General features: G+C 26.2%; 1 protein-coding gene across 1 annotated transcript; it reads right to left on the bottom strand.

Moving 5' to 3' along the window:
• Positions 1 to 631: 631 nt before the first annotated feature.
• LOC135927141 (rRNA methyltransferase 2, mitochondrial-like) lies at positions 632 to 23,547 on the bottom strand. Its single transcript, XM_065463086.1, has 5 exons — positions 23,473 to 23,547; positions 17,998 to 18,713; positions 6,290 to 6,517; positions 2,051 to 2,151; positions 632 to 1,164 (listed from the first exon to the last, which is right to left on the bottom strand). The coding sequence occupies exons 2-5, from the start codon at positions 18,689 to 18,691 to the stop codon at positions 1,021 to 1,023; spliced, it is 1,167 nt and encodes a 388-aa protein (XP_065319158.1). The 5' UTR covers positions 18,692 to 18,713; positions 23,473 to 23,547; the 3' UTR covers positions 632 to 1,020.
• Positions 23,548 to 23,662: the final 115 nt, after the last annotated feature.

The following is a 23,662-nucleotide window of genomic DNA, read 5'->3' as shown; positions in this document are numbered from 1 at the left end:
AATAGCAAGTATAGCACAAATTGCCCGACTAGTCATTTAAATGTTTGTTCGACCCATCCGGACCGAATAAATCTATTACTAATATTCTGGCTCGACCCGAATTTAATTTTCCTTGGGAAATATAAATTGTGATTACTTTTCAAATTAAATTTTTCTATACAATTAAATAGCTATTATCTTCATATCAATCAAAAAATAAAAATTAAGAAGATTTTTTACTAAAATTAATGATTAATTTTTTTTAAAATCAAATTTATAAAACCAGAACGAACCAAAAAGAACATTTATAAATTTTAAACCGATATAAAATATCTTTGAAAAAACCGAAATGAAAAAAAAACTTTTATAAAATTTTAAATTAAAAATCAAATCAATCGAACCGCTAAACGATTTGAAAACCCTGCACATAAGTGGAGCGAATTAACATTATAAAAACTATATAAAACATTAAAAATTATTTTTTCTTAACTTAGGAAATAAATTTTGACATGTGACGCCAGCAAAGGTTAAAACTAATTACGCTTTTATTTTATTTATAAATTCAATTTAATTAGGTAAGAGAAACTTCTTGTTATTTGTAACAATATTAATCAAAAAAAAATCCGAGACTGCGAAGCTCAGCCCGAATTTTTATGTACAAATTGTCCGACTTCTGAAATTTTTTGCCCAGCCTGATATATATTTCAAATTTACGAGGCCCGAGGGATTTCGGACTGACCGGGTAGGCAGATCTCGACAAATCCATAAGAGATTTTAAATCCCGTAATAATTTTTTAAACTTTTAGTTATTTTGCTTGTCAGACTAATTAAGACAAGAGTGTAACATTCAAATAAAGGCCTTTCATATATAAAATTGCAAAATTATGTTATATTATATAATTCGCAGGTAAAATCATATTATATTTTTATGAATTTAGGAAAATGGAAGACGATTTCAAAATTTTTATAATTACATAATATAATTTATAATAAATATCACATGTAAAATATAAATTGCATCATTGAAAATGGTTCCATTCATTATTTATTAGGTTTGAATGATTTGCAAACTAAAAATGTTTCCGATGATTCATCTCTCGAACAAGCAGGTTTAAACTTTTTGACAATTTCGAAACTTTGACCTAATTTGGTAACTAATTCTTTAGCGTTGCATCCATCCCATATCTGAGTAACAATTTAATTTGGGGGAAATATAAAAATCATTATTTAATGTACCAGGAGAACATTTAAAATAAAACTGTTATATATAATATTTATGTGGTATATTGACGAAATCTCACAATTTCTTTTGCTGATGGTGATTATTAAATTTAAAATAATGATTTGATAGGAAATGTATTCTAGCAGCTTGTGTAGAGCACTTTTTAAAATTTATATTAAAAATCTCTCTATTAAATATAAATTAAGATTGGTTCATAATAACACTACAAAACTTTCTGATATTCAAAATGTAGGTACTCTAGACATGCGGGAATACATTTCCAGCGGCAGTATAATCTTATTCTTAACACAATTACGGAGAAAATGAAGAGAGAATATATTAATCAAAATCAAAAAATTAGTAAAAGTACATTTAGTATACGTTTCTGTATGAAGAAATTAATATAATCAATTTTTTAAAATATTATTTTTTAAAGCCCTATATTTTACGAAGGAACGCAAAAAAACTTTTATAAGCGCGAAAACATTACAATATATATTTAAGCCCTCACAGAATATTATGTAAATTTATTGAGAAAAACAAAACAAAAAACTCGGATAAGATTTTAATTTTTTTTAAATATATTTATAGTAAGTGGGTGTCGCTAAGATGTGATACGCATCGCTGGGCATTTTTCAAAAGCAAGTAAATAATAGATAAAATTTATAAACTATCGCGATATAATACATTTTATCGCATCGCGCAGTCATAAATTTTGCCTATTTGCTTGCTTTTGAAAAATACCCAGCGAAACGCGTTTACTATAAACGATGTATAACCCACCTTTAAAAGAAAAAAAACATATCGAAAGATATTTTTTTTAAAAAAACAAATATTGTTTTTCAGTACTTTGCAAACGAAAGCTCCACCGGGTTTTAAAATTTGGGGACATAATAAAAACGCTTTTAGGCAAAGGGCGGTAATAACATCGTGATCTAAAGATTTTATCCCTAACAAAAAAAAGAGAATTATAGTTATACTCAATAATATCTTTACTTTTTACTATATTTTCCCCCATGTATTTTATCTTAATATTTTCTTTACCAAGTAAATCACATAAACAAACAAAAAATGATTAAATATGTAAATGTATATTATATATATATAACAAACTCCTGCAAACTCGAGTTCTCGATTTAAACTAAGAAAACGAATTCATGTAGCTGGTTGGGAAAAATAATGATTTTATCGCGTATTTTATTTAAATCAAATTCTTAATAAAATTTTTAAATATATGTAAAAAATCATTTAAAATTAAGATCTGGTGTGGGTCACAAACTCTAGGAAAATTAGTTTATCAAACGTTCATTCATTTAATTATATATACCCTTACTTTACTTTTGAGGAGAAAAATGATAGTTTAGCAAGCAAAACAAAATTTTTGGAAGATCTTGTTGATTTTAAAATTTACAGGTGATAAAGGAAGTGATGTAGTCCTAAAATTTCGGTGGGGGCTCGCTCAAGTGGCCACGATAAAATAGGCAAAAAATAAAGGCTAATTTTTGTTTTCCATAAATTTTAGACAAACTTTTTTTAAAAAATTTATTTACTTTTTTAAAAGTTCATTATATATATCAGAGACCGGCAGAAACCATTTGAACGGCCCGACCCTGACATTTTTTTAAAAAAAATTTCGGACCGGCCCGCGTTTTATATTTTCAGATCCGGCTTGGGTTTTTTAAAAATATATTTTTAATTTTTATAGCTAATAATGACTATTTAAAATATTTGGTTTAAAAATATCCGGTCCTGTCCGGGTATATTTTAAAAAATGGAAATACGACCTAGCTCGTGTACCTGAGTCCTGCTATATTTATTTTATTTTATATTATATAAAATAGCTATTTATATAAAAATAGAGATATATATTGGATAAATAAATTACATAATATTTTAGATTGCATGCATTTCATAATTATATAAAAATAATTATATTATAACAAAATACATAGAAAATAGACTATAATATTCGCCATAGCGAATCACTTTCAATATTTTTAATAATAATATTAACTGAACGGTTGCTTGTTTGGTTATCGTTTGCAAATCTGTGACTTGTAAGCTTATTATATGGAGAAGAATTCAAGGTCCGTTAATATTAATCATCATTAAACAAATGTTTTATCATAAGATTTGCAAAATCCGTCATAATGATATTCATAAGAAAGCAGCACCCACTGTCAGCAGTAATACACGGATTTATGTTAATACAATTATGAGACTTTCTAATCACAGGGGAATTTATTACTTTTATTATCATCAATATATTTCTCATCCCATTTTATTGCAGGATCCACATCGAACTATGGTCAGAATTAGTTTAAATGTCCCCATAACGAATGTGAGTCTAGCCAGTGTTCTTTTTGTAAATTATTCGATATCAAATAATACAAAACTGTATTATTTAATATAGTATCTTTAATTACTAAAATTATCGAAATTAGCATGTATTAACCTATTTTTTATATTGTCTATTAAGGCAGTAATGGATTGATTTATACTGATACCAAAGTTCCTTATTTTCTTATAGCTTCTTGAGATATTCTCATTTTCTTTAGAAATAGTCGACTGAAAATTATTATTTCTCCATTTTTTGTAATTTAACAGAAGAGCAATTTTTAAAATTAAGTTCTTTATTTTTAAATATTATGGTTATAAAAAAATTGATTTATGTAAAAAAGTCATTTTTCCAAAAAAGTGTACATAAAATAACACAATTTTCAAGTGATGAATCATTAAATAAACATTCATTTATAAATAGTAAAAGAGATTTAAAACCTATCAAGCATATCCTTAAATGACTTTACAACACGAAGTTCTTAGCGTTAGGTAAACTGACCGTTCTTGCCTAAAGTCAAGGTATGACTATAGTCCTGTTCAATTAGGTCTAGAAATTTTAAAATAAATTATTATAAGAGACACCAGTACCGATTTTACATAAATAACTAAGGTCGGTATTTGACAATGTAGTAGATTCATCTTCCAGGATGGTAATTCTCGATTTTAAATTGTAGTATTATTTACAATTTATATTTGTATTTCCTTGGCAATGAATTATTAACAGGCAGAATATCCATAATGCAAAATATGTCCCATAAATCTGTTGTGCTCTTATAAATCTATTAACGATTTAAAATCTACAATGGGCGAAGATAATATGCATTATTCAATATCATCTTTTTATCAACGTGCATAACCAGTTTAATGTATGCTCTGATTATAAAAATCCTTGTATACTTTTCAATTATTATCAAAAAGTACATGGTGGTCAAATTCCCCTATTTCTTTTGGGTATTCTTTTTCATGAACCAATTAAAATAGAGAAGGGTTCGTTTTTAAATTAAAATGTACAATTACATTAATATGCTATCATTTTGTTTATGAAATATTTTATGTTTATCTTGATAAAAAATATTAATGATAGGCTAAAATATCATTATAAAAAATTCAAATTTTTTTAGAAGGGGTACATCGTGCCCCTACTTTTGAGAATTTCTGGTAGGGGCACGCTAAAATTTTTTAAATCGGCAAGGGCACTCTGTGTTCTCCCCCAGCCTACTATATCCCTGGATATAGGGCATTTAAATTATTGTTTCATATTGATACCTTTTTCATTCATTGTAAGAAATACCATTAAAATTTACGATATTTAAATCATTCTTGTGGGAGCTTACTCTTATAATAAAAATAATAATTTTAACAAAATAAAAAAAATTAACAATTAATGAAAATTAAGCAAAAAAACAATTGATTTAACTCATGATCTAAAAAAAAATTATCATTAAATCTGTCAAGCTAAGTATCCTACCATCACTGTTAGCCAATTTCTCTGACAATAAAGAAAAACTCTACTGCGAGAGATATTTTGTTTAAAATTCAAATATAGAAAGATAAAGGTTAACTAGGATTTATTATAATAGAAAAAAATTTAAGGTCATCAGACCAAAATCATAAATGTTTTTTACATTTTTTAAAATAAAATGTATTGGATATAACATTTTTTCCTCAACAAATTTGGCAAAATGATTGAATTGACGATGTGGAAGAGCGTTACTTGAGCAAATTTTGATTCTATCAGTCTTTTTATTAGGGTTGACAAAATTTGTGATTTTTTTAATATTTAAATCGCGATTTGAACCAAATACTAATTCAATTGAAAAATATCATACATAATAAAAATTTTTTTACCTTAGCATAATATTTCTTTGTTAAGTAAAAAGTTAATGCTTCAGGTTCGGTCAGGATTATTGAAAAAATATATATTGATAACATGAGCTAATTTGATATTTTGCCAAATGAAAAATCGACTGTCAATGGTATGAGCAAACTGTTTAAAAAAAATTAACTTGTCGATATCAGTGAGTCAAAAAGAAAATCATTCATTTACTAAAATGAATTCTATTATAAATATCGAAATAAAACTTTTAAACGAAATTGAAAATTTTATTTATTTGATTAATAAAATAATGGTGGTTTTATTATTTTTAATTTTAACTACTCTTATTTCCAAATTGGGTGTTCTGATACATTAGCCAAATTTAAAATATTCGTTATACCTTTAATTTAAAATAATCTTGATTATTAGTTTTGTGGCAATTGTTTAACATTAACATCTTAAAACTCTCTCTCTCTTTCCTCCCTTTTTCCGATAGAAGCTAGTTTTTAAATTATATTATGATAAATATGGTTTAATAAACCCTTTTTTTCTGAGGATAAATCAATTGTTAATATTAAAATATTACACAAATCAATAAAAATCTAATCATTTATGTTTGGTTATTTGACAAAATAAAAAAAGATTAATTATATCTAAATTAAATTAGTTTTTATTACATGGTTGTTTTTATAACCCACCATCTTGAAAATCAACATTATTATAATACTTTCACACACACATTTCTTATCCTATGTTTTAACCTCAAAATATATTTCAAATTCGAACAATGAAACTGATGTGAAATGGAAAGTGGATAATTTTATATCTTCAACCAATCTCTTATCTATCAATCATAGTAAAATTCCAAGGTTCATCTGCATTGTTTAATTGGAGATACAATATAATAATGAAAGAGGGAATAATGTTTATACCCGAAGCATTAGGTGCCATGTCGCTCAAGATAATATCGAATATTGTTGAATGATTCTCGTCGCTATCACAAACATAATTGATTGCCTTAGCCGAAGAAGGATGTTGTTTCGCAATATTTTTGAATATTTTAGGTATTAAGAAAGGATCATTGATATCTTGGAATGGCATACATACGACACCCGAGATAGGAGAAAAATAATTGATATCGATGGCAACTATGGTTCTAGCTTCGAAAGTTTTGATTTTAAAAAAGGGATGTAAAATAGATAAGAAATTTTTCTTTGATTTTGAATTTTATATGAAAACTAATATAAAAATTAAACATTTAGATTCTCTAACGTAGTTTTTTTTTAGCCTTTTAGATGCAATGATTCCTCGTTCAAATTTGTTTTAAAACAGAGACTTGCTTCAGAAAATAAAACCCTAAAAAATTTGAGTAAATTAACAAAATAAGAAAAAAAATTCCACGATAAAAATTTCCCAAATAATTTTTTTTTTAAATTTAACAAAAATGGGTAAATGTTAAATTTAACCCTTTTTTAAAATATTGTAAACTAACTCCTGTATCAAGTTGCGGTGAAATTAAGCAAAAAGATTATTATAAACTAGTGCTGTAAAGTAATGTCAAAAAAGTAACGTCGTTACTAATGGCGTTACCTTTTTAGAAGTAAAGGAATGCCATTCGTTAATTTCTTCTAGAGGTAACGAACAAACGGTAACGCAAAACGTTACTACAATTTTTTCTTAAAAAAATATCGAAAACCTCCTATTTTTCAAAAGATAATGACTGTTTCAGCAAATTTTTCTAAATATTGTATACACAAAAAAACTTATTGATAAATTTTATAGATATATTTTACCATTTTCCAATAGTACTTTGTCCCAACCCAATTAAACAATGCTACTTATAGAAGTCCTGGTCCTGGACATAAAAAGATATAGATGAATAATTTGTTCACTGGAAGATTAATATTTTTAAATATAGTGCCTAATTAATAAATAAAATTTAAAAATTAAAGATGCTGCATTTTTCTCCATTTTGAGTCTATTAAAACAATACGTGTGATTAATAAGAAGCTCATGATCTTTTAAAAAAGACATGATTCTTGTATATGAAATTATGATCTCGGTAAAATTTATGTAAACCATAAAAAGGGGGAAAAAAATATGAATTATTATTACATCAAAAAATTTCCACCGATATACACATGATCGCATTTATTTTATTTTTAATAAAAAAAAATAATATTAAAAATTTACCCTAGTTTCAGTGACTTACCTATTTTTGTATTAATTTATTCATAAATTATATATAAAAAAAACTATTACAAACAGATATCTTATTATATATTATTTTTTGCATAACTTTTTTATACTATATATATATATAGATAATTGTTTTTTTGTATATAATATTTAATTTTTTTAAAGTAACGAGTAACCCGTTTTATTTTGAATAGCCAGTAACGTGCGTTCCTCTTTTCACAAGGTAACGAATAACGGTAATGCGTTTCTCTTTTCAGACGTAACGAGTAACGCCTTTATTTTTAGAAGTAACGTTGCACTACTATAAAAACCACAAACTTATTCCTACCCCTAAATAACCTGCCAGGCCTAATTCCGTATATTAATAAATACATTATCATAAACTAACATCTAAACCAGTAGCGTCGTAAATAAATTGGGGAGGGGCACACATGGGCTCCCCAGATTTATTTTTGCATATATTAAAATTATTTATTTTTGGCTAATTTTAAGTATAATTTTCTATCTTTGCTCATTTTTGGACACAATTATTACCCTCTTCTTTTCTTGTTAATTTTGAAATTTTAAAGTGCTAGCGACACTGATTTAAATGAAATAAAGAGGAACATATTTTTAGTATTTTTTTAAAGGTTATTGCTATTATGTTAATGTTAAGCATATATTTAGAATTACATATTTTAATACAATTTAAATGCAATCAATTTTTTGGTTTAAGCAGATCTAATATTTTAAAGAAGTACTAAAGATTATTAAAAAGGGGGTGCAATTCTAGTTGTGCGCTAGTTTTTTTGTAATGATTACAATAAAATAAAAAATTTTCATGTTCAAACACTGGAAATTTTCGGCATTTAACCTCATTTGTTGTTTTAACTCAGGTCATAGACAACAAAACTTTTACTAACTCTCAAATAGCGCTTAAACTAAATAAAATAATTAGCTCGAATTTTGGATTTGTTCGTAGTCAATGATGAGGCTATCCAATTATATAATCACTTTGCTTAACCCACATATAAATACATAAATTCTGCCGAGAGCAAAATGTTTATCATCTTGTCTTCTATTACTTTCTTGATAAATATTATTTATCTTATAGACGAGTTCTTTAGATCATATAAAACTTTCCAAAAATTTTAATTAAATACTAAAAAATCTTACTGCTATTTAAATTAAATAACTCGCAAAGAATATGGATCATTTTAGCTAATGAACCCTTTTATAAATTTGTTTTTAGTATATAATATAGATAAGCAATCAATATTAATATAAAATAATATGAAATATTATATAGGGTAAAAATATTATTCAAATAATGAGAGACCTGTAGGTACTATTTGCACGGCCTGCCTAGGTTTTTTTTTAAAAAAAATTTTCGACCCGGCTCAGGTATATTTAAAAAATTGCCCGGCCCGTGTACCTGAGCCGGGCTTAGGACCGGGCCTGAAGGTCTCTACAAAAAATATAATTCTTAAATGTATTTGTTTTTCGACTGAAGTAGTGTTATCAAACGGCTCATTTTGAGCCGATTTTTTAAAACGGTTAATTCAATAGCCAGAAAAATATTATCTAAGCCTCGAGAATTCGATAATATATGTCTAGACCTTTCCTTCTATGAGCAAAATCTTCAGGCTTGCGTAATATTTTTCTGAATGAAATTTTGAGTTAGCCGTTTTTAAATCGGATCAAAACGAGCCGTTTAATAACACTAAACTGAAGAGAGAAAATTAATATCTCTTTTAAATAATCTGTAAATGAATTATTTCTTTATATTTTTCTGCCATATAACGCCAGTTATTTGTTTCAAAACTATATTATTTTTTTTAAGGGGAATAGTAAATCCTGCTTATTGGAAGATGAGCATTCGGTCGGGACTAGTTTAACGATAGACATTTATTAAAAATTAAGCATGCGTTCAATTTAATACCAATTTCGGTTTGGATCAAAAATTATGGGCTTCAAATATTATTGTTGAGGTTCCATTATGGCGGGATGGATTATTCTTTCCATCTATAATATGAGTTATTTTTAATTACCAAATATTCTATTTTGCTAATAAATAGTTACTTTTATTGGGTGATAAAAAAACTTTTAATATTAAAAAATTATTATTAACATTAAGATATATATTACAAAGGAACTAAATTATATAAATTTAAAAAAATAAAGATTTTCAAAGAAACGAAAGGATATTAATGAATGTTTCTAAATCTACAACTTAAATTTAGTGTTGTTAAACGGCTCGATTTGAGCCGATTTTTAAAAACGGCTAACTCAATATTTTATCCAAAATAATATTACGCAAGTCTGAAGATTTTGCTCATAGATGGCACAAAGGTCTAGACATCAATTAGCGAAATTTCGAGGTTTAGGTAATATTTTTCTAGCTAAAATATGGATTTAGCCGTTTTAAAAATCGGCTCAAAATGAGCCGTTTAACAACACTACTTAAATTAGGTGAGAATTCATGGCGCTCTGGGATACTCTTTTGTTTAAAATTTTAAAAGGTACCATAGGAGTACCCAGTATTTTCTTACAGGTGGGGAACACTGTTAGGAGGGGTTTTCCGCAAAAATTTTATTGAAGGTCTTTAGGTCCACTTATTGTAGGCCTTTGGTTATATTCGATTTTATCTAAAACTAATTAGGATTTTCACTTATTTTTTTCTAAAATTTTGAATTATAGTTAAAAAGTTATTAACTTTTAATAATTTTTCCCAAATTCTACTTTAGGCTATGGCCAAAATCTAAAAATATAAATAAATTTTGAAGAAAAAAATAACATACGCTATTTTTTAAAATAGTGTGTTCTAAATCATTTTTCGTCATTTACAAGAAATATTTTTTTAAAAAAAATAATAGAAATTTCAGAGTTGATAAGAAGCGCCGCTACAGGAGCGCGCCGCAACACTTTTTCAAAAACACCAGGAGCACCCAACATTTTAAAAATCAGGAGCCGGAACGGGAACTAGCTCCTTTTAGGGCTGGTAAATTTTTTTTTAAATATTAATAAATCTTATGTTATTAAAATTCAATAAAAATGAAATTTTTTAAATTTATGCAATATTAAAGTTGAACTGAGTTTTATATTGGTTTTTCATCTAATCAGTTAAAATATTAAACATCAAGTTTTTCTATTAATATTCATTTATAGATATGATAAAAAATAGTTATTTATATTATGGATCCAGACATCATGAAATCGAAATAAATTATCTATTTAAATAACTTTATTGCAAATTTTCAAATATTTATAATGGTGTAAATATCATTGCGGCTATTATCCATCTGCGATAAAATCAAATTAGGAATGGATAAAAAAAAGCACAAAATATGGTATTAAAATACAAATTAATTAATTTTCTAAGAAAACAAATTCCTGATACAAAAATAGCTACTAGTTCACGATCCTGCAATGATTTGAAAAATTTTTTGTTCGATGAAAATGTCATCAGGAAGATAATATATTGGAAAAATATTTTTTCAAATGATGATATCAATATTACTAATTTTTAATAAATTTCCTGTATTAAAAATATTTTTATAAAATACAATACCCCGCTTCCCTCTAGTGCTCATGTTGAGCGCCTGTTTAGTATAGCTAAACAGGTTTTAGGGGAGAAGCGTGGATGTTTGTTGGATTCAAATTTAGAAAACTGTTAAACTTTTAAAAACTAATAAAAGATTATAAATATTTTATTATATCATTTAATATAAATAAAACTTTTTTGATAAAAAAATATGATTTTGTTTCGTGTACTTTCTAAAAAAAATGAAAATCAAAGGAGCGGCTATAAGTGGCACTTCATTACTTGGAGCGGGAGCTAGTTCTCTTTGAGAAGGTAGGAGTATTCGAAATTTATTTGGGTAATTTCTACGAAAAAACTAATCAACTAAGTAATTTTAAAGTATTTAGTGGCATAGTTATTTTTCGAATTTTATTCTCGTTTTTTGGTATTTTCATTTATCTTTTTTTTAATTTTTACAAAACTTTAAAAAAATAATTAAATATTTCGGACATGTTTCATAATTTTATTAATTGCGAAAATTAATAAATTTTGAGGCTTATTCAAAACATTTTGGACCCTTATAGTGATATTTACGAGAACAGGCAAATTTGTGATGGGGAATCACCCTCCCCTTCTTGGTTACAAGCCTGATAGGTATTTAGGATAGTGATAACTAAAGGTAATAAACAGTATTCTGTAAATTTGAATATTTATTTCTAACATTTCTGCTTGAGAAATTGTTTAGTTGTTAAATTAGAGTAGAGGTCTGCATTGGGACGGGGAGATGGGTGGGTAAAATTTTTTTCAAGAATGGGCAGGCGGGCGGGCAAGTTAAAAAAAATTTGAAACTATGGGCGGGATGGGCAGGCGGGTTAAGGAAATTTAAAATTTTTGTTCAAAAACAAACTAAAAAAAATAAATGTTTAATTTTTTTTATTGTACCAATCGTTTTTTATAAGTGAAGAACATTTACATAACTATATTATGTAATAAACACAACTATTAAACTTTTTTCTTAGAATAAATCAACATTTTTGTCTATTAAAAATTTCTTTTTCGGAATGTAATAAAACTTTTCTCTTAAAATTTCCTTTTTTTGGGTTTGCAATCTTCATTGTATTATTTTATTTTAGTAATAATTGTTTATCTTTATAATTGCCCTTTTCATTTTTATTCTATATAATATATAAATTTTATTTTTTATAACATAATTTTTAATAAAAAAAGAATGGGCGGGCGGGCGGGCGAGCGGGTAAGGAATTTTAGACAAATGGGCGAGGCGGACTATGGGCGGGCTGTTGGTCCAAAAACCCGCCCAATGCAGACCTCTAAATTAGAGGTCATTGTAAAGTCTAGTGCCAAGGGGAGATCGTTTGTCAATGAAATAAGTGTGATATCTGACCTAATCTAGTAGAGGAAAAATACCGAAAGGGAAGGAAGAATACTTTGAAAGACTTGAGGATTATATTTATCGGAAAAGCGGGATAAAATCTCATTCCAGTAACCGGGTTATCACTCAACTGAAATTAGCTCTGCATATTCAATCCCAATCTGTACCCATCCTTATAAAAGTGTTGACGAAAACAAACTGGCCAGGGATCCTAATCAGAGAAATGAGGAGGGAGTCATCTTCCTTTTAACAAATTCTATAACAATTTAAAACCCCTTTTTGCTTTTCTATTAACTTATCACATATTTTATTTAAGCAATGTTTTTTAACATGTCTAAAATCTAACTGTTCGAACATCTACGATCTTAAATTCAATAAAAGCTCTCCTCTTGACTCTTGGGTCATTCCATGACAAATCAACCACGATTCGGCCGACCCCCTTCGATTTTTTTAAAATTTGGTAAGCAAAGAAAGGTCGATGTAACTAAGAAATAGCCAAAATTTTAGCCTCCTAACATTTATATTTTTGAAGATATTAGGGTTCAAAGTGTCAAAAATGACGTATTTTTACCATTATCTGCCTTCATTCAATTAAGCATATCTTAAAAACTACATAATTGTAAATAACAAATTTAATATCAAAATTACGTACAAAGATTCTACTTTTAGATAAAAAAAATTTTTATTTTTTTCCCCAATTTCCGGTCATTTTATTTAATATATAAGGACTAAAAACGATTTTTTGGAAATAATACGACCTTCAATTTTTTTAAAAAATTTAGTAGACATTATTAAACTCTTCCTTTATATTTATAAAAAAAAATTGGTCTGGGACGCGGCCATCTTCATTCTCAAAATCGATAAAAATGTTTAGAAAAGTGTATAAATATTTTCCCGAAAGGGGGCGTCTTTGTATAAAATTATATATTAATTAGTTTTTAATGTTTTTTCTTGGACTATTTGATATAATTTAAAGGATTATTCATCTTGTAAGTGAAAATAACAATAAATGGGGCTTTCATTCAATTATAGAAATTGTCTATCGATAAAAGAAATTCAATTTATTACTTTATTATAAAATTTTTTGCCCATATAACATATACTTAATGAATATTAATAAAATATATTCAACCAAGTTTATAGTTCTTTAATATATGAATCAGAATCTTGTTCATTTCATAGACGCCAAAAATAATATCAAAATTTTCTCTACTCAATTTTTTAAAATAATTTGAAATTTTTAAAATATTACAAATATTAATTTATTATTATTATTATGAAATTATATACAAAATAAAAGTATTATCATAAAATTACCCAAAACAATATAAATATTGGATCGGATTTTCTAAAATCGGCATAGTCTTTCTAAATTAGAATAACAATAAATAAGTGTTTCAATCAATAAAATAAATAAAAATTTTAAAATTGATTAACCCTTTCGCGCCCAGCGAGATCATTTGTCATTAAAATTTTTAATCAATTAATTTTTATATTTAAAGAAACTAATGGTTGGTACTTAGAGATATTAATTTATAAAACAATATTTATTATTTCATATTTTATCATTAACCTGTCAAAATCATTATTTTATTATGTCAAAATGATTATTTTATTATATCAAAGTACAAGTATTTTTTGTTTATGGGAAATATTTCAAGCGCGAAAGGGTTTTATTCATTCAATAACACATACTCACTATATTAATTCATTTTTTAATAAATTTCTTGGTATTTTGATTTCTATCAACACCTAACCCCAAGCCTGGAAAAACTATAGATGAATATACAGTTAAAATTGTACAAGAATTTTATTGTATGGACGAAATAAGCAGAATCATACCAGACAAGAAAGATTGCGTTTCGATTTTGACCAAAGACGGAAAAAAGAATACCATAAGAGATTAATTTTAGATAATTTGAAAAAAATTTATATATTTTTTAAAGAAATGAGGCCTGATGTTAAAATTGGTTTTTCGAAATTCGCAAGCATTCGCCCAAAAATTGTATACTCGTTGAAGGTAGTGGTACACATGTATGTGATTGCAGCTACCACCAAAATTTAAATTAATGATCATTGGATCAAATTTAACCAATGATATGTTGCCCTTTAAAACATACAAACATATTTTACACTTAATAATTTGTAATTCGCCTCAACCATCCATTTATATGGGCAAATGTGATAATTGTCCAGGGTCAACACATTTACGCGATCAAATAGAAATATTGTTTCGTTCTAAGGACATCGAATTTATAACATACAAACAATGGCTATCCGTAGATAGAACCACCCTTGAAACAATAACCAAACCAGTAGGTGAATTTATTAATGCCTTTTTAAAATAAATGGAATCTTTATCATTTTTTTATTTCAACGCAACAATCGTTGTATCAAAACAATCTAAAATTGAACTTAAAGATAATTTTGCCAATATTTGTTGCCTAAATTATGTAATGATATCCGAATCTTTGCAACACAATACAATAGCAGTACATAATTTTAAAAAAACATTGCTAAATTTTTTAATTAATAAAATTTTTTATTTTTCGGTGGATCCGCTGCACAGTACAAAAACGTAAAAATTTTATTAATATTTGCCATCATGAGATGGATTTCGGGGTACAGGCGAAATGGCATTTTTCTGCTACAGCACACGGGAAAAGTGTTTGGGATTGGTGGCACTGTTAAAAGATTAGCCGCTAGAGCTAGTTTACAAGGCCTTACTCAAAGTACACATCATATGAATTGTACGAGTTAGCTAAAGAAAATATTAAAATAGATGACCAAAATAAATTATGATTACGAAGATCTATTACTCAGGGAAAGATTTTCAAAAACTAGATCTATACCTGGAACACACAAAATACACCTTGATTCCAACAGATCTACATAATTTAAAAGTAAAATATATTGCAATTTAATAGAAAGTACTTTGGAATAGTTATCATATAATGATGAAAGTATAATTATTGAAGAAATATCATGATACCTAACTTATTTTTATGATTCTAATTGGTGGTTAGCTTTGTTTTAGTGAAAAATCAAAAGCAGGAAGAAATATATATAAAGTTTCTACACCCATCCGGACCTTCAAATTCCTTTACATTTCCAAGATAGACGACACTCTTTGCTTGCCCAAATGTCATATCTTAACATTAGTTTCACTGTTAATGCTACTGGCCGTAGTTATACTATACATTGTCGTCACAAGAAAGTAAATGCGCTACCGAAAAATTAGAATCTTTTAAAAGTAAGTTTAAATTTAAATTATAGTAATTTTTTTAATATTTAGGGCGCCATATATGAAATGCACAAGATTCTGATTCATATATTCAAGAACTCGAAACTTAATTAAACATATTTTATTAATATTTATTAAATATATGTTATATGGGCAAAAATTTTTATAATAAATTATAAATAAAGTAATAAATTGAATTTCTGTTATCGTTAGACAATTTCTATAATTGAATGAAAGCCCCATTTATTGTTATTTTCACTTACAAGATGAATAATCCTTTAAATTATATCAAATAGTCCAAGAAAAACCATTAAAAAATTATTAATATATAATTTTATACAAAGACGCCCCCTTTCGGGGAAATATTTATACACTTTTCTAAACATTTTTATCGATTTTGAGAATGAAGATGGCCGTGTCCCAGACCAATTTTTTTTTATAAATATAAAGGAAGAGTTTAATAATGTCTACTAAATTTTTTAAAAAAATTGAAGGTCGTATTATTTCCAAAAAATCGTTTTTAGTCCTTATATATTAAATAAAATGACCGGAAATTGGGAAAAAAAATAAAAAAATTTTTTTATCTAAAAGTAGAATCTTTGTATGTAATTTTGATATTAAATTTGTTATTTACAATTATGTAGTTTTTAAGATATGCTTAATTGAATGAAGGCAGATAATGGTAAAAATACGTCATTTTTGACACTTTGAACCCTAATATCTTCAAAAATATAAATGTTAGGAGGCTAAAATTTTGGCTATTTCTTAGTTACATCGACCTTTCTTTGCTTACCAAATTTTAAAAAAATCGAAGGGGGTCGGCCGAAAATCTCATTTTTTTTGCTCATTTGACGTGGAATGACCCTCTTCCATCCTCACCAAAGTCGACAATTGGGATTCGATGCCCATTGCCACTTTCGCTATCTGCATTTATTTTATCAGGGCTAAATGCCCAAAGTAACCTGAATAATATTACCAATTTTAAACAATAATTTATTAGCTAGCTATTAAGAAGTGGGATGTGAATTCCATTTTTCAGGCTGGAATCATTTCATCTTTTACACAGACTGAGATGTTGTCTAACTTTGTAAAAAATGTTTTCCAGTTATAAATTTAGGGTTATAACAAAATAAAATTAAGGTCGAACCGGGTTCAAGCCTAAAATAAAAATGACCGAAAAAATTAAATTTGCGGCTCTATTTCGAGTAGTGTGAACATTAAGAAACATCATTTATTTTAAAGTTTTAAGGTATTATGATCACATGATCGCGCAAATTTTAATTATATATCAGTATTTATGATTTTAAATTTATACTAATTTTTACAAATGAGAAATTAGTTTTTTTAAAAAAAAATTGGATCTTCATTTAAATAAAGTGAAAAATCATAAAGCGTCCCTGGTAAGGACTCGATTACAAAGCGTCTTATCTAGATATATCGTCGTTTAGACGTGTCCTAAAATTTGTATATTTCGAGCGATTCATAAAAAAATTTTGTTTGCTTATTAGTCATATAACTAAATAATTTAAATATTTTAAAGTAATAGATGAATGTATAATATATTCAAAACTACCCTTAACTTTTAATAATGACTACCAAACGTTCATGAGCTCTGGTATGGTTTAACCTATTAAATTTATGTTGTCTATCTGTTTTTCTTTACCCAAAATTCGTCTTTCAAAAAACTTTGGTATTCTACATGTCAACATTTAGTCAAAAATAAAATACTATTTTTAAAAAAAATTATGATGAACGATCAACTCAAATTGTCATGTTCTGAGGAAACAATTTTAGTTTCCTAGGATCTCAATGAAAGTTTCCTTTTCCCCCCCCCAATCCCCTCTTATATGTTTTTTAATATAGTTTTTATATTTGTCTTGTTTTAAATTGTTTACATGTTATTTTAATATTATCTTATATATTATACTATTTTTTAATACAAAAAAATAAAAATAAAGGAAAACATCTTAAAAATACAAAAAATTAAAGGTATTCTCTTCTCTCACTTAAGTTAGATTTTTGGAAATCTAAGATTCAATTTGCACAGTAATGTTTGGATATTAAAAAAGATGGTTGAAGAACCTTGTATTCATATACAAAAAATGGGTTAGACTTATAATTTAATAATGGATGCATCTCATTCTGGAATAAATCTTTGAGATATGTCTAATTCGGGCATAGTTGGGATAGTCCCATTCTAAAAATAGAGAACCAAACATGAACATAGTCTGATTTTCTCTAGCATTAAAATGACCAACTTTCGACATTAGTAATAAGAAATATATAATAAGTAAAAAAAACTCACTTTCTTTAATTCCTTCAACTAGCACTTGGCTCCAAGCACCAGGAGCGGCTCCACAATCTAATATAAATTGATTGTGCGCCGAATCTTGTGTTAAAATATCGAACTTTTTGTCGATTTCAATGAGTTTGAAGGCACTTCTAGCTCTGTAATTCATGGCAGAAGCCATTTTAACGTAGGGGTCCTTCAAGTGTCTTATCATCCATTTGCGTGAACTTCCAGTTAATTTCTGGTTTTTCAAATGAGAATTTTCGTTATTTATATGATTGTTAGCTGTGTGTATTTGGTAAAATTTTTGACTTGGGGGTATTTCTACCTTGGTGCTAGTCTTATTTAAATCAAAATTCATTATTTTCTGTTTGTTGTTAGGTCTAAATTTGAACGGATTCCCTGATTCATTATTTTCCATGAGTACTCGCTCATGATTAAATTCTTCATATATATCTCTTTCGTATGGTGAGAGCGATGTTCCCTTTATTTCGTTTTTGTCATTTAATTTTTCTCCGTTTATCGAAGGTGCGATTGATTCAGCTCCTATAAAACTATGGCGGGGAATAAAAAGTTCTTTGTATTTTTGAAATGATAAAACGTTTAACAAAACTTTAGACGAAAAAGTTCTTGTATAAATTTGGTTGACATGTGTATCGGTTAAAAAATGTATAATCAAATTAGAAGTTAGGTTAAAAGGCTTGAGCATTATTTGGTGACGCCTGTGAGGGCTATTTAAAATAAAATAATGTTTTTATACTTTCATTTTGTATAAAACCAAAGATTAACGGGTTTATGCGAGCATGTGTTTTTAAACAACCTCACATAAAACTTATATTTTTTATTATCTTTATGAGCAATAATTTGGAATTCATTTTTTTTATTTATCAGAAATATATATATATTTGAAAAAACCATTAAATTTGCACTTTAATGATATGGTTTGAAAAAAAAAATGACAAAAACATATTTCTTATTTAAAAAAATATATATTTGAGCAATAATTTGGAATTAATTTTTTTATGTTATATTTTGTTTTGAAAAAAAATTATTTTTTAAAATAAGTATTTCTTTAAACTTTTAGAATCACCTTAAATTTGATATTTTTAATTGATATCAAATTGTCTATAACATCATTAAAATGCAAATTGAATGGTGATTTAAAAATATAAATAGGGGAAACCAGGGTACATTGAGGACAGGGGAGCGCTAGGTCACTCCAATTATAATTTGAGCTATTATTTTATAAAAATTTGAGCCTGACATAGATAATTACGTCATACATAATTGGCTAAAAAGATTTGAAAAATATTTAGTATTTTAATTTTTACAGAAGAAAAGTGTTTTGGCATACCAAAAGTAATAAAATATTTGCAAACTATATCGTTTATATTTATAAATAGAGCTTCAAAAATCGTAATAGATTTTAGGAAAGTTTAAACCTTATTTTTCAATTTAACAAACTTTCAGAATCAATTAACATGATTTTGGATGATATTTATAAAGTTAGTGGGCTCAGTCATAGTTGGTCATAGTATAGTTGGGACACGCCATTTTATTATTTATTAGTGATGAAGAATTACATGCATTAAATTTATATTCAACAACCTCAGTCAGAAAGCTATCATTACTTATAGGTAAGATTTTTTATATATATTTTGTTAGGCATTCCAAAATCAAATTAGCTAAATTATCAAAAAAGAAAATTGAAATCAATTCAATACTTACAATGAGATATTCAAATCATAAATGTGTTTTTATTAAAGTGGAGAAAATTATAGATATTAAAATCCTCCAAAAATTTTTATGGTATTATTAGATTATCATTGTGATAATGTTCTCAAATTAATAATTTTTAAGTATGAAATGAACATCATTTTAAAATACAATGTTTGGAAAAGAAGTTATGAATGAGCTTAAAAAAAATAAGATAAATGTAATCATGGGGAAAGAATATATAAATTAACATTGGTGAGTTAGCTTTTAATATCATAAAACAACCCTAAATAAAATGATGTTCATTTTATACTTGAATTATTATCATTGAGATAATGTTCCCACCATTATTAATAATAAAATGATGTTTATTTCATACCTTATTAACTTGATACATTATCTCAATGATAATCTATAAACTTGAGAACATTATCATTCAGTATTGTGAAAGCTTGTATTTTAAATGATAAGATCATTATCACAATGATAATCTAATATTATCATTATTCACAATAATTAATAATAAAATTATGTTCATTTCATACTTATAATATCATTATTCACAATACTAAATTAATAATAAAATGATGTTCATTTAATACTAAAAAGTTATTATCACAATGAGAATCTATAAACAAGTTAATAATTTATGTAATTGATATTTTTACTAAAAAGTTATTATCACAATAAGAATCTATAAACAAGTTAATAATTTATAAGTGTGAATTGAACATTTTATTATTAATTTAGTATTGTGAATAATTATTTTAAATGAGAATATTATTACAATAAGAATCTATAAACAAGTTAATAAATTGTAAGTATGAAATAAACATTTTATTATAAATTTAGTATTGTGAATCACCTGAACCATTAAATATTTCGAACCCTGTAAATTTAGAAAACACTACCTTACTGGTCTCAGATCACAAGAGACTACTAGTACTCAAAATTATAATGATTCAATATAAAGATAATTTATTTGATATTGAGAATATATATCCATTTCCTGAACTTGTGAGAAATATAGATAACAAAAGAAGGAAAAAATCTGAAATATTTACATCTTCATCCTATAAGAAGATCTATTATCAAAAATAAATAATAAAAAAGGTAGAAACAAAATCTCATAAAAACTTAGATTACCTCTGGGAAATAACATAGGAAATAAAAATAAGTCCAGATTAACTAAATATTAAAAAAATAAAAAATATTTGCATTATATGCTTCCTAAAATATAAAAATAATTATGAAAAGGAAGATTGGTACTAATGCATGGATTGTATTGGGTGGTGGGCACACCAAAATTGTGCCAAATTTGATAATTTTTTCTATGTGCAATATTATTAAATTCTCATCTTTCACTATGTTTATATTAAAAAAAATTTTTCCTAAATTTTGCTAATTTTTATTTTATATAGTTATAAGTTATATCAATAAAATCAAATGTGTTATAGTCTCTAGTCTTAATGGATTACTGATTTAAAATTTTAAAATTTATTTATACCTCTATTTCATGTGTATCCCAATGTACACAGAGTCTGTCATGATTAGGACAAAAAAATTTTTTTTACAATCCAATTTTTAAAAATATATTAATTATTTCAAATAGTACTTTTGTGATTCGGAAGATGTTTTACTTATTCAGGTTAGTCTATTAATATTAAATTATTAAGATTTGAACAAAAAATGTCCCAACCATCCCCGGTCTCCCCTATTTCTAATTTCTGATATAAAAAAATGAATTCCAAATTATTGCTCAAAATAATTTTTTTTAAATAAAAAATATGGTTATGTCAATTTTTTTCCAAAGCGAAATATAATATATAGATATATTTTATTAAAATGCAAATTTAATGGTGATTTCAGATATATAAATTAGAGATCTGCAAAGTTAGGCCTAGCCCGTACTTAGCCCAAATGGGCTTTGGGCCTGGCTCAAGCCTAATATAATATAAAATAATCGAGTTCAGGCTGGGCTGGGTCTAATATTTTTAAAAAAAAATTCGGGCCTGGTGGGATTTTGAATTTTTTTTAAATATTTTGAATTTTTTTTTAAATATATCTAAATTTATCAATTTTATATTGAATTTATGTAAAATAAAAATATTTGATTTTATAAAAATTAATTTCTATATTTAAATAAATTGGGGCCAGGCCAAGTCAATAAGTTTTTTTAAAAAAAATTTCTGGTTCAAAACTTTTTTAAAAAATTTCGGGTTCAGGCCAGGCAGGCAAAACTTTTTTAAAAAAAATTTCAGCAGGGCCGGGCTTGAAAAATTAGGCCCGATGCATAACACTAATATAAATATTTCTCATTTCTGATAATAAAAAAAATTAATTTCAAATTATTGCTCAAATGATTTGCAAACAATTTTTTAAAAAATAATAAAAATAAGTATTATACCAGGATGTATAAAAATACATGTTTGTATAAAACTTTTTATCTTTATTTTTATGCAAGGATATTTAAAATTAGCTCCTTGCATGAATAAAAATATTTTTAAAAAGTTTTATACTAACAAAGGTAGACCTATATATATTTAATTATAAAAGATATCATTCAAATTAAAATAATGTCATTTACATTAGTATAGCACCTCTGTTTGGTAAAATTTACTCCACAATATTATTAACCCTTATTGAATAGGTTATAGAGGTTAACATATCTTTTTATTTTTAAATTACTGATATAAATGTCAGGCAAAAAGACAGTGGTAAAATACCCAAGCACAAAGACATAATAAAAATGTCACATTAGAAAAAAAATAAATCCATTTAAAAAATGGTAATTTAAAATTTTTCCAAAAATTGGAGTATTTTTGTATGTCTTTTGGTCCAGGATATTTATGTCAGTGATTCAGTTTTTAACCTTGCCCATAAAATATTTTTGTTGAAATTATCTGCATAGACCATAATATTTTTAATAAAGAAAAATGACATAAATTAGCCCAATTCTAAGTTTGAATTTTTTTTTTGTGAAATACTGGACTACACTAGTCTGTAAAAATATTTTACACAAGTTGCCTGGACAAGACTAAACTAAGTTACCTGACCCAAAAATGGCCAACATCCATTGGTATCAGACAGAAGGGATAAGCAAAAGGTAAACTAATTTTAAAAAGATCATTTTGCTAGGCCTTTAAAAAGTTTTGTAAGAACCCTAAATGTTTAGGGCTGGTGCCACTGACTCCATGTCAGCTGCGAATTAGGAATTATCACAGCCACTTGATGAAGGTTATATTTTTTTAATAAATCCTTTTATAACATGAAGCTCCTTTATGTCATTATATTTTGGTATGGGAATGGGAGGAGGTATACTGTATTTGTATATGATAATTCCAATTTAGGAATAAGATACAGACACATAAATACCTTGAGATTATATCAATTTATAGAATACTCTTATCATTAAATATTGGCTGATACTTTAAAATTTAACGTATGCTCAAAATGATAACATTCCTAAATTTTAAAGAATTTTTTATAAACATTATGCTGAATTTATATAATAAAATTATAACAAATAAAAAAGAAAAGTGATAAGCTATTCCCAATTTATACAAATAACAGTAGACTGCATTTTGTGCATTCTCTACTATTTCCTATTTTTCATCAAATGAAGTGAATAAGGAATTTAAGGAATAGCTAGAAAATTTATTGCATATTTATAAATTTTCTATGCTGAGATAAAATCCCATAATTTTTTCGTTTTATATTTTGTAACCCTAATCATAACTTAAAATAACTAAATATTTACATATTTAATCTTACGTTAAATAAGTAAGATTAATCGTCACAATGATTAGAAGGCAATTTATCTCATGACTAAAAAATTGAATGATAAAATCAGCTGATTTATTATTTCCAATCAAATGATATTACGTATTAAATATGATGCAATAATTTACCTATTTATTTATAGTAGATATTTCCAGAAAGAACTTTATATTTTAAACTTACC

The sequence above is a fragment of the Gordionus sp. m RMFG-2023 genome, chromosome 3 (genome assembly GCF_954871325.1).
Source record: "Gordionus sp. m RMFG-2023 chromosome 3, tfGorSpeb1-WG-v2, whole genome shotgun sequence".
NCBI lineage: Eukaryota > Metazoa > Nematomorpha > Gordioida > Chordodea > Parachordodidae > Gordionus > Gordionus sp. m RMFG-2023.
The sequence above is the reverse complement of the archived record's forward strand: the minus strand, read 5'-3'. Positions and strand labels throughout refer to the sequence as shown.

Bases quoted from the DNA above. Each gene is read 5' to 3' on its own strand.
- LOC135927141 (XM_065463086.1), bottom strand. From the start codon at position 18,691: ATGCTCAAGCCTTTTAACCTAACTTCTAATTTGATTATACATTTTTTA. The intron at 2,152-6,289 runs GTATAAACATTA...TTTTTTTGTTAG, and splicing joins CATGGCACCTAATGCTTCGG to GGATAAAATCTTTAGATCAC. The intron at 1,165-2,050 runs GTACTGAAAAAC...ATTGTTACTCAG, and splicing joins GTGGAGCTTTCGTTTGCAAA to ATATGGGATGGATGCAACGC.